General features: G+C 42.0%; 1 protein-coding gene across 5 annotated transcripts in view; it reads right to left on the reverse strand.

Annotated features, from left to right (window-relative positions):
* The window catches only part of MPP7 (MAGUK p55 scaffold protein 7), a 340,212-nt gene that overhangs the window by 132,573 nt on the left and 193,001 nt on the right, over positions 1-14,638 (reverse strand). For all 5 annotated transcript variants that reach the window (XM_084620415.1, XM_084620414.1, XM_084620412.1 and 2 more), the window contains one exon: positions 1,887-1,964. In XM_084620415.1, the coding sequence (XP_084476541.1) occupies positions 1,887-1,964 (78 nt within the window). The remainder of the gene's footprint in view (positions 1-1,886; positions 1,965-14,638) is intronic.

Below are 14,638 nucleotides of genomic sequence, written 5' to 3' on the forward strand. Positions count from 1 at the left end.
ACTCCTTTTCTTTTTGCGAATACAGACTAACACGGCTGTTACTCTGAAACCTGTTATACCACTAACATGCTCTTAAATCCTTGAAGGCTTATTAGCTGTCAACAAGAGTGCCAAACATTTAATGCAACTCTAATCCCCCAATTCCATGTATTTTAAAGTTATACAAAATATGTTGTGTACAAGTTAATTTACAATCCCATAAAAATGTACTGATAACATATTCACAAGCACACAAAACTGGGTTCTAAGAAGTGCTTAGCTTGAATTCAGTAGAACTCCACACTTTACAGGAATGGGCCCATAATGTGAACTCTTCAAATTACACAAAAAGAATGACAAAAGTACTAGAAACCCCAGGTATCAACCAAAGTCAAATCTTAAAAATTACCATTACGCAGAAATCACAGATTCACATCTCTAATGCATACACTTCTTGTAGAACATATGCTATTAATTTTTTATTACATATTTAGTGTAGTAAAGATCAATGGTCTAAATTTTCAGAACTGAGCAGAGATTAGTTTGGGCACCAAGAAATAAGGCACTCCAAGAGACATCTTAAAGGGACCCGATATTCAGAGAGCAGGTGCTCAGAACTTTTGAAATCAGGACCATTTCAAGTGTTTTAAGTTGTGCACTCAAAAGATAAGGCACTCAAACTCTAACTTGGTTTACGCTGTGTGACAAGAGGTTAATGAACAGAATTTTGGAAGTACATTTTTATGACCTTTCTAGGTTGCAAAATAATTATTTGCCTAAATGCAGTTACTTCAAATAAAACATTGTTAATATAAACCTCTGATGCCACCTTAAATTTTTTATTATATTTGATACATCACAGGATGTTTATATCCTCTCACTGAAACATGATTAAATTCTCATAAATGGGCTTTTTCATGAATGTTTCAAACATAGTGATATTCTTGATTTTGTAAGATATGTTGTAACCCTAAATATGTCAATAGTTTCATGCCAGATAAACAAATAGCTTATTTAAAATGTACGGGCATTATATAGAAACAATAACTAAGCATTCAAAGAAGATTTATGAAATGCATCAAGATTCAAGGCCTCCATGTTTGAAATTAATCCTAAAACATATTGTGTTTATCAAAAGAAAAAAAAAAACCTGAAATCACCAATTACAACAAAGACTAATGGATTTCACTTAAACCACAGTTTAATAAAACATCTCTCTCTCCATCCTTCCTCAGATTCAGTCATAGTTTATACAGGTGTGTGCAAAATTCATCTGAATCCTGGAATTAACCAAACAGCAAGAAATGCAGGTTGGATTTTTTTTCATTTAAAATAAAAATTATAGTAACAGGAAATTAACTACTCTATCAATGCCGACCACTTCTATAATTTATTTTTAGTTATAAAGGTAATTTGGAAAGCTCTAATATCCATAAATCACTACTGTTTTGTTTTCAAACAGGTATTTTTTTGGACAACCCCACCTTTTTATGTATTTCATAAGCCTCATTTCTGTAGTATTATGTGTCATTCTTCTTGTCCTGTCAACAGTACAGCTATCTCATTGGTCTTTATTTTTCCAGGTATTCCTCGTCTCTGACCTTCTCAAAACACCAACAGTTGACAGCTTTTCCCTCCCAGTAGAATTCCAACCTGAAATTTCTATTACATAGTTACCAAAGCAGAACAAGAGGCTATCTTGCCATGTTTTTACAACAGGAAAGTGAATAAAAATCAAAGTAATATCAGCAATAAGCCCAGTGATGACAGCACCTTTGGAAACATTTGCAGCTTCTTATGATTTCAGCTCAGAGGATTACATTCATATGTTTGCACTATGAGGAGTTCTGCTTGCAGACAGTTTTTTGGGAGACCTGGTACCAGTGATCTCAGCAGGGGACACTTACATCATCTGCCAAGGCTGCTGCACCATGGAGTATGGGTACAGGGCTCTGTTTTTCATAGTAATGCAGTTTCTCATGAATCTGGAAGACAATTGCACAAAAAAGATAAGTATGCTTAGTAGCAAAACAAATATGACAACACAGCCTTATTGAGTTAACTGATCTGCTGAGTGTCTGTAACTAAAGAAACATCCTTTTATAAATCTGTAGGTGGCAATAATGTAGATGCAATTCATCAACCACCTCTGTTGAAGCGCTAAGAACATGAAATCAGATGGAAAAAATTTTCAGTATGTAGACCAACCCACAGAAAAACTAAACATTTGGGATTTTCCCCTCAGTTTTCTATGCCTGTATTTCTGACATATTGCTTTAAGTATCTATTACATTTTACATTGCTGATGAAAATACAAAGCATAAAGTGTTTATCCCTAAAATGAATATAAAACCTCTTGTAAATTATGATTTATTAAGTGGAATAATAGCCTGCCACCCACATTTTGACAGACAGTTCAGTGGATTTGCTGCAGTCATTAAAATAATTCAGAAAGAAGGGCAAAATAGTGTTAATATGAATCCCAACAGTGCAAGAAAAAGTTGTATTTCAACAAATTAAAATACTTAGATTTTATTATAAATTTTTACTAAATAGTGTTGCCAAAATTTAAAAAGTTTCATAGTTGTAGAATGCAACGTTCTTTGGTTTTTTTCAAAAGGAGAACACACATATCATTTAAATACCTTCTCTCCACACATAAGTGAGGTATTTTAAGTAGAATTTCCACTGCTAAATCTTAAAATAGAGAAAACATTTTTGAAAAGTCTTTAAAATCTTCCTATCTTTGAGAATACTTCATCTTTTTTTAATTTATATTGTTCACCTATCACCATTATCTAGACACAAATAAAATAAACAAAATAAAAAGATGACATAAATAACTTAGATTATCATTAACCAGTAAAAACATCTAACCCACTAGAACACTGCCCCCCTCCTCAGCACAAGCATGGACTCCAACCAGTAGAAGCAGCTATAGAAGTACCCAAAGCAGGGACTGGTATGCTGGCAGGAGGGGGTAAAATGAGGCCCAGCCAGAACCACTCCTCTCCCAAGCATACTCTGGGGGCACTAGGACTCAGGTAGTGTCTCTCTCCACCCCATCCCCCAACGATTCAGCCTTAGGGAAAAACCCTAGGGAGGAACCAGTCAGAGACTCCATCCGGTAAGAGCAACTTGAAAAGCTGAAACAGCCAAAGAAGGGACCTTCAGACATTCAGAGAACTTTCTACATTTTTTACTGGACTTTCTCTCCCATTTGATTGGTTGGTTGCTCCAATCAATCAATGCTCCAATCTGCTCCCTCATGGTCTCTTCACCTCAACTTCACTCCACAAATGCCCCTTTTACCCTCTTCTTCCCTGCCCTGACCCCTTTAGCCTCTTTCATGTCAATGTCCCCTCAAGCTTACGCCCTCCTACCTAAATGCGCACACACACCCCTCAAAAAATCATGTAATTAATACGATATTTGCTACCATCACATTTTTCACTCTGCTTGCATGTTCCACCTCTTCCCCCACCCTATGTATCTTGTCTCGTTATACTGTAAGCTCTTTGTGGCAGGCACTGTCTGCTACTCTGCGTTTGTACTGCGTCTAGCACAGTGGGAACCCATTCCTGGTTGGCCATTAGGCACTACTGTAATAAACATGATCAATAATAATGACTAGACAAGGTAGGGCTCCAAAATCTACCAAAGCCCACATCATCCCAAGACTGCTGGATGATTGCGTAGCGGGCCATAAATGTATGGATGGATGATCAGATAGCGGCCCTGCAGATATCTTGAATTGGCACCTGGGCCAGGAAGGCTGCTGACAAGTCTTCCGCTCTGGTTGACTGGGTGGTTACAATTGCACTTTTGCCTGCTCATAGCAAAACCTGATGCAGGCAGTGATCCAGGACAAAATTCTCTGAGCAGACACAGGAAGACCCTTCTTTCTGTCTGCAACCATGACGTAGAGCTGCGTTGACTTACAGAACAGCTTAGTCCTTTTAATATAAAAGGCTAGTGCTCTCCTGATCGCCAGAGAGTGTAGTCTATGCTCCTCGTCTGACTTACGAGGTTTCAGAAAGAAGACTGGTAAGAATATGTCCTGCTTAGTATGAAACTACAAAACTACCTTGGGCAGAAAGGCTGGGTGTAGCCACAGTTGAACTGTGTCCTTATAGAACACTGTGTGGGGTAGCTCCAAGGTAAGTGCTCTAATTTCAGAGACTCCAGAAAGGAGACTTTCCACGAGAATAGCAGAAAGGAACAAAAAGAAAAGGAGTACTTGTGGCACCTTAGAGACTAACCAATTTATTTGAGCATAAGCTTTCGTGAGCTACAGCTCACTTCATCGGATGCATGAAGTGGAAAATAAAATGAGGAGATTTATATACACACAGACCATGAAAAAATACACATTGTAAGGAGAGAGATCACTTAGGATGAGCTATTACCAGCAGGAGAGTGGGGTGGGGGAGAGAAAACCTTTTGAAGTGATAATCAAGGTGGGCCACGTCCAGCACATTTCCAGGAGTTAACAAGAACGTCGAGGTACGGGGGGGCGGGGGGGGAGGGGAGAGGGGAGAGGAATAAATAAGGGGAAATAGTTTTACTTAGTATAATGACTCAACCACTCCCAGTCTCTATTCAAGCCTAAGTTAATGGTATCCAATTTGCAAATTAATTCCAATTCAGCAGTCTCTCGTTGGAGTCTGTTTTTGAAGTTTTTTTGTTGAAGGATAGTCACTTTGAGATCAGAAATCGAGTGACCAGAGAGATTGAAGTGTTCTCCGACTGGTTTATGAATGTTATAATTCTTGACATCTGATTTGTGTCCATTTATCCTTTTATGTAGAGACTGTCCAGTTTGGCCAATGTACATGGCAGAGGGGCATTGCTGGCACATGATGGCATATATCACATTAATAGATGTGCAGGTGAACGAGCCTCTGATAGTGTGGCTGATGTGATTAGGCCCTATGATGTTGTCCCCTGAATAGATATGTGGGCACAGTTGGCAACGGGCTTTGTTGCAAGGATAGGTTCCTGGGTTAGTGGTTCTGTTGTGTGGTGTGTGGTTGCTGGTGAGTATTTGCTTCAGGTTGGGGGGCTGTCTGTAGGCAAGGACTGGACTGTCTCCCAAGATTTGTGAGAGTGATGGGTTGTCCTTCAGGATAGGTTGTAGATCCTTGATAATGCATTGGAGGGGTTTTCGTTGGGGGCTGAAGGTGACGGCTAGTGGCGTTCTGTTATTTTCTTTGTTAGGCCTGTCCTGTAGTAGGTGACTTCTGGGTACTCTTCTGGCTCTGTCAATCTGTTTCTTCACTTCAGCAGGTAGGTATTGTAGTTGTAAGAATGCTTGATAGAGATCTTGTAGGTGTTTGTCTCTGTCTGAGGGGTTGGAGCAAATGCGGTTGTATCATAGAGCTTGGCTGTAGACAATGGACCGTGTGGTGTGGTCTGGGTGAAAGCTGGAGGCATGTAGGTAGGAATAGTGGTCAATAGGTTTCCGGTATAGGGTGGTGTTTATGTGACCATCGCTTATTAGCACTGTAGTGTCCAGGAAGTGGATCTCTCGTGTGGACTGGTCCAGGCTGAGTTTGATGGTGGGATGGAAATTGTTGTGGAATTCCTCAAGGGCTTCTTTTCCATGGGTCCAGATTATGAAGATGTCATCAATATAGCGCAAGTAGAGTAGGAGTGTTAGAACAACGCTTCCTCAACTCTCATCCCCTAAGTCAGCCATAAAAATGTTGGCATACTGTGGGGCCGCTGATTTGAAGGTATACATTGTTCCCAAATGTGAAATAGTTATCGATGAGGACAAAGTCACAAAGTTCAGCCACCAGGTTTGCCGTGACATTATCAGGAATAGTGTTCCTCATGGCTTGTAGTCCATCTTTGTGTGGAATGTTGGTGTAGAGGGCTTCTACATCCATAGTGGCCAGGATGGTGTTATCAGGAAGATCATCGTTGGATTGTAGTTTCCTCAGGAACTCAGTGGTGTCTCGAAGGTAGCTGGGAGTGCTGGTAGCGTAGGGCCTGAGGAGGGAGTCTACATAGCCAGACAATCCTGCTGTCAGGGTGCCAATGCCTGAGATGATGGGGCGCCCAGGATTTCCAGGTTTATGGATCTTGGGTAGCAGATAGAATACCCCACATCGGGGATCCAGGGTGTGTCTGTGAGGATTTGTTCTTGTGCTTTTTCAGGGAGTTTCTTGAGCAAATGCTGTAGTTTCTTTTGGTAACCCTCAGTGGGATCAGAGAGTAATGGCTTGTAGGAAGTGGTGTTGGAGAGCTGCCGAGCAACCTCTTGTTCATATTCCGACCTATTCATGATGACAACAGCACCTCCTTTGTCAGCCTTTTTGATTATGATGTCAAAGTTGTTTCTGAGGCTGTGGATGGCATTGTGTTCTGCACGGCTGAGGTTATGGGGCAAGTGATGCTGCTTTTCCACAATTTCAACCCGTGCACGTTGGCGGAAGCACTCTATGTAGAAGTCCAGTCTGCTGTTTCGACCTTCAGGAGGAGTCCACCTAGAATCCTTCTTTTTGTAGTGTTGGTAGGAAGGTCTCTGTGGATTAGTATGTTGTTCAGAGGTGTGTTGGAAATATTCCTTGAGTCGAAGACGTCGAAAATAGGATTCTAGGTCACCACAGAACTGTATCATGTTCGTGGGGGTGGAGGGGCAGAAGGAGAGGCCCCAAGATAGGACAGATTCTTCTGCTGGGTTAAGAGTATAGTTGGATAGATTAACAATATTGCTGGGTGGGTTAAGGGAACCATTGCTGTGGCCCCTTGTGGCATGTAGTAGTTTAGATAATTTAGTGTCCTTTTTCTTTTGTAGAGAAGCAAAGTGTGTGTTGTAAATGGCTTGTCTAGTTTTAGTAAAGTCCAGCCAGGAGGAAGTTTGTGTCGAAGGTTGTTTTTTTTATGAGAGTATCCAGTTTTGAGAGCTCATTCTTAATCTTTCCCTGTTTGCTATAGAGGATGTTAATCAGGTGGTTCCGCAGTTTTTTCATGAAGTTGATAGATTTCCACTCCATACGGCTAAATGCAGTGCCTTGCGTAATGACAGGTTTCAGAGTAGCAGCCGTGTTAGTCTGTATTCGCAAAAAGAAAAGGAGTACTTGTGGCACCTTAGAGACTAACCAATTTATTTGAGCATAAGCTTTTGTGAGCAACAGCTCACTTCATCGGATGCATAATGGAACAAGAAGCCAACAACTCAAATGGATGACCTGCGAGCCTTGACAGTATGAGGTTCAGGTCCCAAGGTGGGACAGGGTCACGGACTTGAGGTAGAGCTCCTCCGGACCTTTTGGAAATTGGACCGCCATGTCATGAGCAAAGACTGACTTGCCCTGAACTGGAGGGTTTAAGGCTGAAACAGCTGCCAAGTGGACTTTGACTGATGAAAGAGATAGGCCCTGGAGCTTGAGATGCAGAAGATAGTCCAGGATTGACTGGAGTGAGGCCTGTTTGGGTCGAAGATTTTCGTCCGTGGCCCAACATGCGAATCGTTTCCATTTGGTCACCATGGTGGAGGGCTTTCTGTTAACCATCAGGACCTGTTAAACGCGGGCCAAACTTGTCTGTTCTTCCACAGTCAACCATGCAGCAACCAAGCTGTCAGGTGCAGAGCTGCTAGGTTTGGGTGCAGTAACTGGCTGTGGTTCTGGGAAAGCAAGTCCAGCCAGAGTGGTAGTTGTAGTGGATTTGCTACCGAGAGCTCCAGCAGTGTGCCGAACCAATGCTGGCGAGGCCAAATCGGAACCATCAGGATTACCTTCGCCTTGCCCTGCTTGATCTTCATGAGGACTCTGTGGATTAATGGCACTGGCAGAAAGGCATACAGCAGAGCCCTCGACCAGGGGAGCAAGAAGGCGTCAGATGGGTAGCCTCTGTTGATCCTCCGAATCGAGCAGAAGATGTAGTACTTCCTGATTTTCCCAGATGAGAGTAAGTCCACAATGGGAGTCTCCCCCCTCTGGAAGATTACACTGACAACTTCCAGATGGAGTGACCACTCGTGGCGAGACAAGAAGGTCCCGCTGAGGTGATCTGTTAACACATTCCTCCCCCAGGGAGGTGTGAGACGGAGATGAATGGCATGCTGCACACAAAAGTCCCACAACCAAAGAGCTTCTCAGCAAAGGGCCGACGAAAGGGCTCTGCCTTGTTTGTTGATATAAAACATTGCTGCAGTATTGTCTCAGGATTTGGATCACCTTGACCCTCACGTGAGGCAGGAACGCCTGGCAAGCCAAGTGCACCACTCTGAGCTCTCTGACATTTATGTGTAGGGAGCGATCGCCTTGCGAACAGCGACCTTGCATGGTGAGATCACCAACCCAGGTCTGAAGCACTGGAGACCAGAGTCACTGACAGGGATGGAGCCGCGAAGGGAACTCCCTCCAATACCAAGCTAGGTTCCGACAACCACTCCAGGGATGACCGGATGTGATCTTGTACCATGACTATCCAGTCCAGATTGCGTCTGTTGGGGACATAGACTGCTGCCAGCCATGCTTCCAGGAGTCCGAGATGAAGTTGTGCATGCCATACCATGTAAGTACAAGCTGCCATGTGGCCCAACAACTTGAGGCACACGTAGGCGGTAGTGAGAGATCAGATCGGACATAGTCTGGAAATGGGCCTGCAGGTGAAAAGCTCTGGCTTGCATAGAGTCGAGTATCTCTCCATAAACTCTATATGCTGTACAAGGGTCAGAGTTGTTTCTTTTAATTTATTAATAGACCCAGCTTGCGACAGGTGGAGAGCACCAGATCAAGGTTCCCTTGCACCTGGGCCTGAGACCATCCCTTTATGAGCCAGTATTTGAGATACGGATAAACCTGTACCCCTCGACACCTCAGGTAAGCGGCTATGGGCTCCATGCACTTTGTGAATACTCTCAAGGCAGAGGAGAGACCGAAGGATAGTGCTGTGATCAGGAAATGGCGCTGGCCCATCAAGAAGCAGAGAAACTATCTGTGCCCCAAGAAAATGGAAATATGAAATTATGCATCCTTCAAGTCGAGGGCAGCGTACCCGTCTCCTGGATCCAAGGAGGCGATGACGAAGGCTAGGGAGACCATGCAAAACTTCAGTTTCTTTAGATATTTGTTGAGGTGATGAATTTCTCCAGAATGGGTTTTAGGAGAACCTTTTGCCTTCGGGATTAGGAATTATCGGGAATAGAACCCTTTCTTCCTTCACATCACAAGGGGCCTCCTCTACCACCTTAGGCATAGGAGGTGTCCACCTCCTGAATGAAAAGTTCCTTGTGAGAAGGGTCCCTGAAGAGGGTCAGGGAAGGGGAAGGGGGGATCCAGGGGTGGAAGATGCTGAAGAACTGCAGATGCAAGAGGGAAGGCGCTCCGACCAACTGTCACGGGCAGCAAGAAGGAACTGAGAGGGCGTAGGGCTGGCGGCACCTCATATCCCGGTACATGAGTGTGGGCCTCCAGAGGGCGCCAGAGTCAGCCCTATGGATATCATTAAGGAAAAATATTCTGACAATGGTGCATGTGGGCGTGCACACACCTAGAATGGAATCAACATGAGCAAGCACACAAAGAAGAAACCTATATTAAAATATTATTAATGTTGCAAAGTCAACCACTCAAGTCAGGAAATACCAGAATTTAGGTTGTGTGTGCAACTTTAATTCAGTCTCTTTGTGCATATGCCTTACAATATAGTCTTCACTTACATGATGACATACTATTTTTTCCATGGGTCCCTGCCTCTTTCAACCCAGAGGATCAATCTGCACTGGGGACGAATCAGGGTTGTATAGTACAGGCAGCTGGTGACTATAAGATCCCTGCCTCCTATGTTGTAAAAGCTGGAAGGTATGTAGTGAATGAGGTAGAAGATTGCAAGAACAGAAAGGAGGGTCTCATGGTTAACAGTTTAATGCTAACCTGGAGAATTAGATTCTATCCTTGCCCCTGCCATACCATTTGTGTGTGATGTCAAGTCACTTAAACCAAACTTTTCAGAGTTGTTCATTGTTTTCTGGGTGCCCAACTTGACACCACGTGGTCTAATTTGCAGAAGAGGCTGAGCGCTCACATCTGCAGCTGAAGTCAATGGGACCTGTGCTTGATTATAAAAGTTGCTATATAATGCCAAGAACTCTGAAAAATCAGGTCCTAGGCATCTCAAATTGGGCACCCAAAATTAGGGGAATCTTTTTAATCTGTGTCCTACCTCCCCATCTGTAAAATGGGGATAGCATCACCTCCCTAATATTTAGTGTGACCAGATGTCCCGATTTTATAGGAACATTCCCAATATTTGGGGCTTTGTCTTAAATAGGTGCCTATTATCTCACCCCCTCCCCCGTCACAAATTTTCACACTTTTATCTGGTCACCCTACTTATACTACAGGGGTTTTCTGAAGATAAATTAAAGTTTGTGATAATAAAGTGGATAATACAGTGAGGAGCCCCACAGAAAAACATATGAGGAAATGATATTTAGATCTTTGTAGCAGGCTTTGAATAGCGCGCAGTAAACAGGGCCCACAGCCAGACACTGAACAAAGAAGGTAAAAACAAAGCATTGAATAGCTGCTCACTAAGTTAGCACCATGCATCATCTGCCCTTAATGAAGCAAGGGTCCTGTGGATAAAAAGTATATGATGCTCTCCCGTCGACATCGCTTCCACCTTTCATTGAGGTGGAGTACTGAAGTTGACGAGAGAATGCTGTCCCATTGACTTATCGCGTCTTCACCAGACCTGCTAAATTGATGCTGCTACATTGATTGCTGCAGCGCTGATTTAGCCCATAGTGAAGACAAACCCTAAGAAGTTGGGGGAGTGAAGTGATTTGAGGAAAAAGATCATTAGTTCAGTTTTGGCTTTGTTAAGCTCAGTTTGAAATGAGACATCCAGGAGATGATCTAAGAGAGAGATGTGAAGACACAGGATTGAATGGGGAACACAAGTCAGGAATGGAAAGCTGATGTAGGTAATTCACCTCTCTGAGGGCTGGTTTTCACTACAAGGAGATTGCCACTGCTGCAATCGATGCAGCACTGATTGATTTAGTGAGTCAAAGCTAAGCTAAATCGACGCAGAGCGCTCTCCAGTCAACCCCAGTACTCCACCTCCCCAAGAAGAGTAAGGGAAGTCAACCAGAGAGCATCTCCCATCAGCGCAGTGCAGTGAAGACACCAAGGTAACTTGACCTAAGCTATGCCGCCTCCATCTACGTTATTGACGTAGCTGGACTAGTGTAACTTAGGTCGACTTACCCTGGTAATGAAGACAAGCCCTCAGACATAGTAGCTAGGCCAATGGAATAATTCTTCATTGACCTAGCTTATGTCTACAGTGGAGGTTAGGTCGACCTGGCTACATCACATAGTGCATGATGTGTTTCACAACCCTGACTGAAGTAGCTAGGTCGACTTATTTTTTAGTTATAGACCAGACCTCAGTGTTTGCACAGTACAGTTACTCATTACACATATATCAAGTTGTATTACAACTCATTTTTGCAGCCATCACTGCTTTGGCTCTGTAGGAAATAAAAAAGTCATCTGGGTTTGAGCACGGATAACACACTGCTGTATTTTTAAATAAACTAATTTACTACGAAGGCCCAGAAGAAAAGTGTTTTAGGTCTCTGTGAAAAGGAAATCTGCTCTTTGACAGAAGTTGCAGTGTGGTTCATTGTTCCACACAGTATATTGGTATTCCACACTCCTAACTGGCACATTGTTAGAAGACAGTTTGACAAATGCACTTAAAACATTCATATTTAAGCTGTTTAATTCATTCCCCTCTTACAAACAAGGTACTTTGGAATCACTCAATACATGCTGAAATATTTTTATCCCTTATTTATTGTTCAATTTGTATGATATTGGCCTTGATTTTTTCCTTCTTTTTTATCAGCTAGATATTGACTTCTGTTTTAAACATTATTTCTGGATTATCTATGTTGGATTTTCTACTCTTAATTGTACCCTTTATTTTCATTTAGCACTTGGAACAAAGTAAGAACACCGATATCTAAATGAGTATGAAAGAGCATTGTAACAAGCCTGAGACTAATATATTAACTATTCTGTTTTTGCAAGGTTAAGCAGAACAGAATAAGTACTGTCTACAACCCCTGACTCCTTGCAGAGTTTCTTAAAATATTTATCTTTCTATAACAAATGCTTTTCACTTTGAATTCATTGTTCCCTACACAACAAAATAAAGCTGCTATTATATGAGCTTTCACAGTCTTTCATTCAAGTGCGCTTTTTTGTCAGTAGTAAAAAAAAAGAGTTTTGATGACTTTGCTTATAGGAAGAGGGTCCCTAGGTGGGTAGAGGAAGTTCAGACCAAAGCCAAACAAGTCACACTTGCTCCAAAATAAATTTTCCTGCCCCTTCAGAGCCAAAACAGCCTACACCACTACTGAACTAAAGTATTTTCAAAATTGTTTTTTTGTACTTTTAGCCCCAGATTTCTTAGGACTTTTTTCCTTTCAGAACATTTCCAAATTTGAGTAAATCTACTCTTTTGTGTAAGCTAAGGACGTGAAGTCCTTGAAACCAAAATCTATTTTATATCAGTTTTTAAGGAACAGAACTCTGATAAACCTCTTCTCCTATGAAAACTGTAGTCCCCAAATTGAAGTCCATGGCATCAGAATTAAAGTACTAGGATTTGTTTTTAAAAGCATCATTAAGAGAAAGTATTCTGATGAGGCAGAAAGGGGTTGTCTGAGTAGCCATCATTAAGGCATCAGCAGTAGTGAATGAATTCCTCTTCAGAAGAGGAATGAAGCAGTTCTTAAAGTAGTCAAAATATTTTTCTGCACACTATTGCCACTTACTCTCTGATATTAGAACACCAACTCCTAGAAGTAGAAGCACATGCACTTCAGCAACAAGTTTCACCATCCCTGGACTTATTTCCTGGACTACTGAAGCTTCGGTCAATTAGATGAGCTACATTACTTGGACTTCAAGGGAAGATGAAGGCTGTCTTCTCTCTACTTGCTGATGTGCAAAATTACATTATGACTTCTGTCAGAGAGCTGTGGTCTCTGTGTTCCCGGACAAAGTGAAGATACTCTAATGATGGCCTTTTAACAGAGAGAAGTTAAATAGAATATACTGAGTGGCAAATTGAGAACTCCAGGATTACAGGGGAGGCAAAATTCCAATTAAAGAATTTAAATTGTCCTTAGGGTTAACGCCAGGTGAAGGAAAAGAACCACTCTAATCAGATGCTTGAGAAGTCAACACCATGCAAGCAAAAAGCTAGACTGTGTTCACAGATACCTGAGTGACAGTAGGCTAAGGTTAAATCTTTGCCTTATAAATAATTCTTTCAAATTTTATCACTTTGTCACATCTTAAAAGACAGCTGTAGAGAGCAGCCAGTTCAGTAGATATAGATCAGTGGGCTAGGAGTTGGACCAGGGTTCTGTTCGAAGCCTTGCCACTTTCTTTATGGCCTTGGTCAGTCTGCTTTTTTTCCCTTATTTTTATTTTATAGATGGGAAAACTGGTATTTAATCTCCCTCATAAAGTGCTTTGAGATCTCTGAATGAAAAGTGCTATCTAATGTCAAGCATTACTATTTTTATAATGGTAATTGTTGCATAAGTTTGACAAAAGCTGGTTTATTGTCCATCAGTTCAGTTCATTAACTCTTTGGCAATGCTATACACCCACCATATTCTGAGGGCGGAATGTGTAACTCATGCTGGAGCACAAACACAAAAACTGATGTAGATAGATGATATAGATCTCAAGAGGAAGATCATGGTCAGGGTAGGACTGTTTCTCAATGAGGGGGGAAAAATAATAACTAACAGAAAATGTGGAAATGGCAGAGATGCTTAATGACTTTTTTGTTTCGGTTTTCATCAAGAAGGTTGATGGTGATCGGACATCTAACACAGTGAATGCCAGTGAAAATGAGGTAGGATCAGAGGCTAAAATAGGAATAGAACAAGTTAAAAATTACTTAGACAATTAGATGTCTTCAAGTCACCAGGGCCTGATGAATTGCATCCTAGAATACTCAAGGAGCTGACTGAGGAGATATCTGAGCCATTAGTGATTATCTCTGAAAAGTCATGGAAGACGGGAGAGATTCCAGAAGACTGGAAAAGGGCAAATATAGTGCCAATCTATAAAAAGGGAAATAAGAACGACTCCGGACAGCTTAGCTTCTGTACCTGGAACAATAATGGAGCAAATAATTAAGCAATCAGTTTACAAACATCTAGAAGTTAATAAGGTGATAAATAACAGTCAGGCTGGATTTATCAAGAACAAATTGTGTCAAACCAACCTGATAGCTTTCTTTGACAGGTTAACAAGCCTTGTGGATAGAAGGGAAGTGGCACACGTGGTATATTTTGACTAGTAATGCTTTTGATACTGTCTCGCATGACCTTTTCATAAACAAAGTAGGGAAATGCAACCTAGATAGAGCTACTAGAAGGTGGGTGCAAAACTGGTTTGAAAACCATTCCAAGAAAGTAGTTAGCAGTGGTTCACATTCAGGCTGGAAGGGCATAACGAGTGGGGTCCCGCAGGGATCAGTTCTGGGTCCGGTTCTGTTCAATATCTTCATCAGCATTTTAGATAATGGCATAGAGAGTACACTTACAAAGTTTGCGTACGATACCAAGCTGGGAGGAGTTGCAAGTGCTGTGGAGGATAGG

The sequence above is a fragment of the Lepidochelys olivacea genome (genome assembly GCF_965140295.1).
Source record: "Lepidochelys olivacea isolate rLepOli2 genome assembly, chromosome: 2".
NCBI classification, from domain to species: Eukaryota; Metazoa; Chordata; order Testudines; family Cheloniidae; genus Lepidochelys; species Lepidochelys olivacea.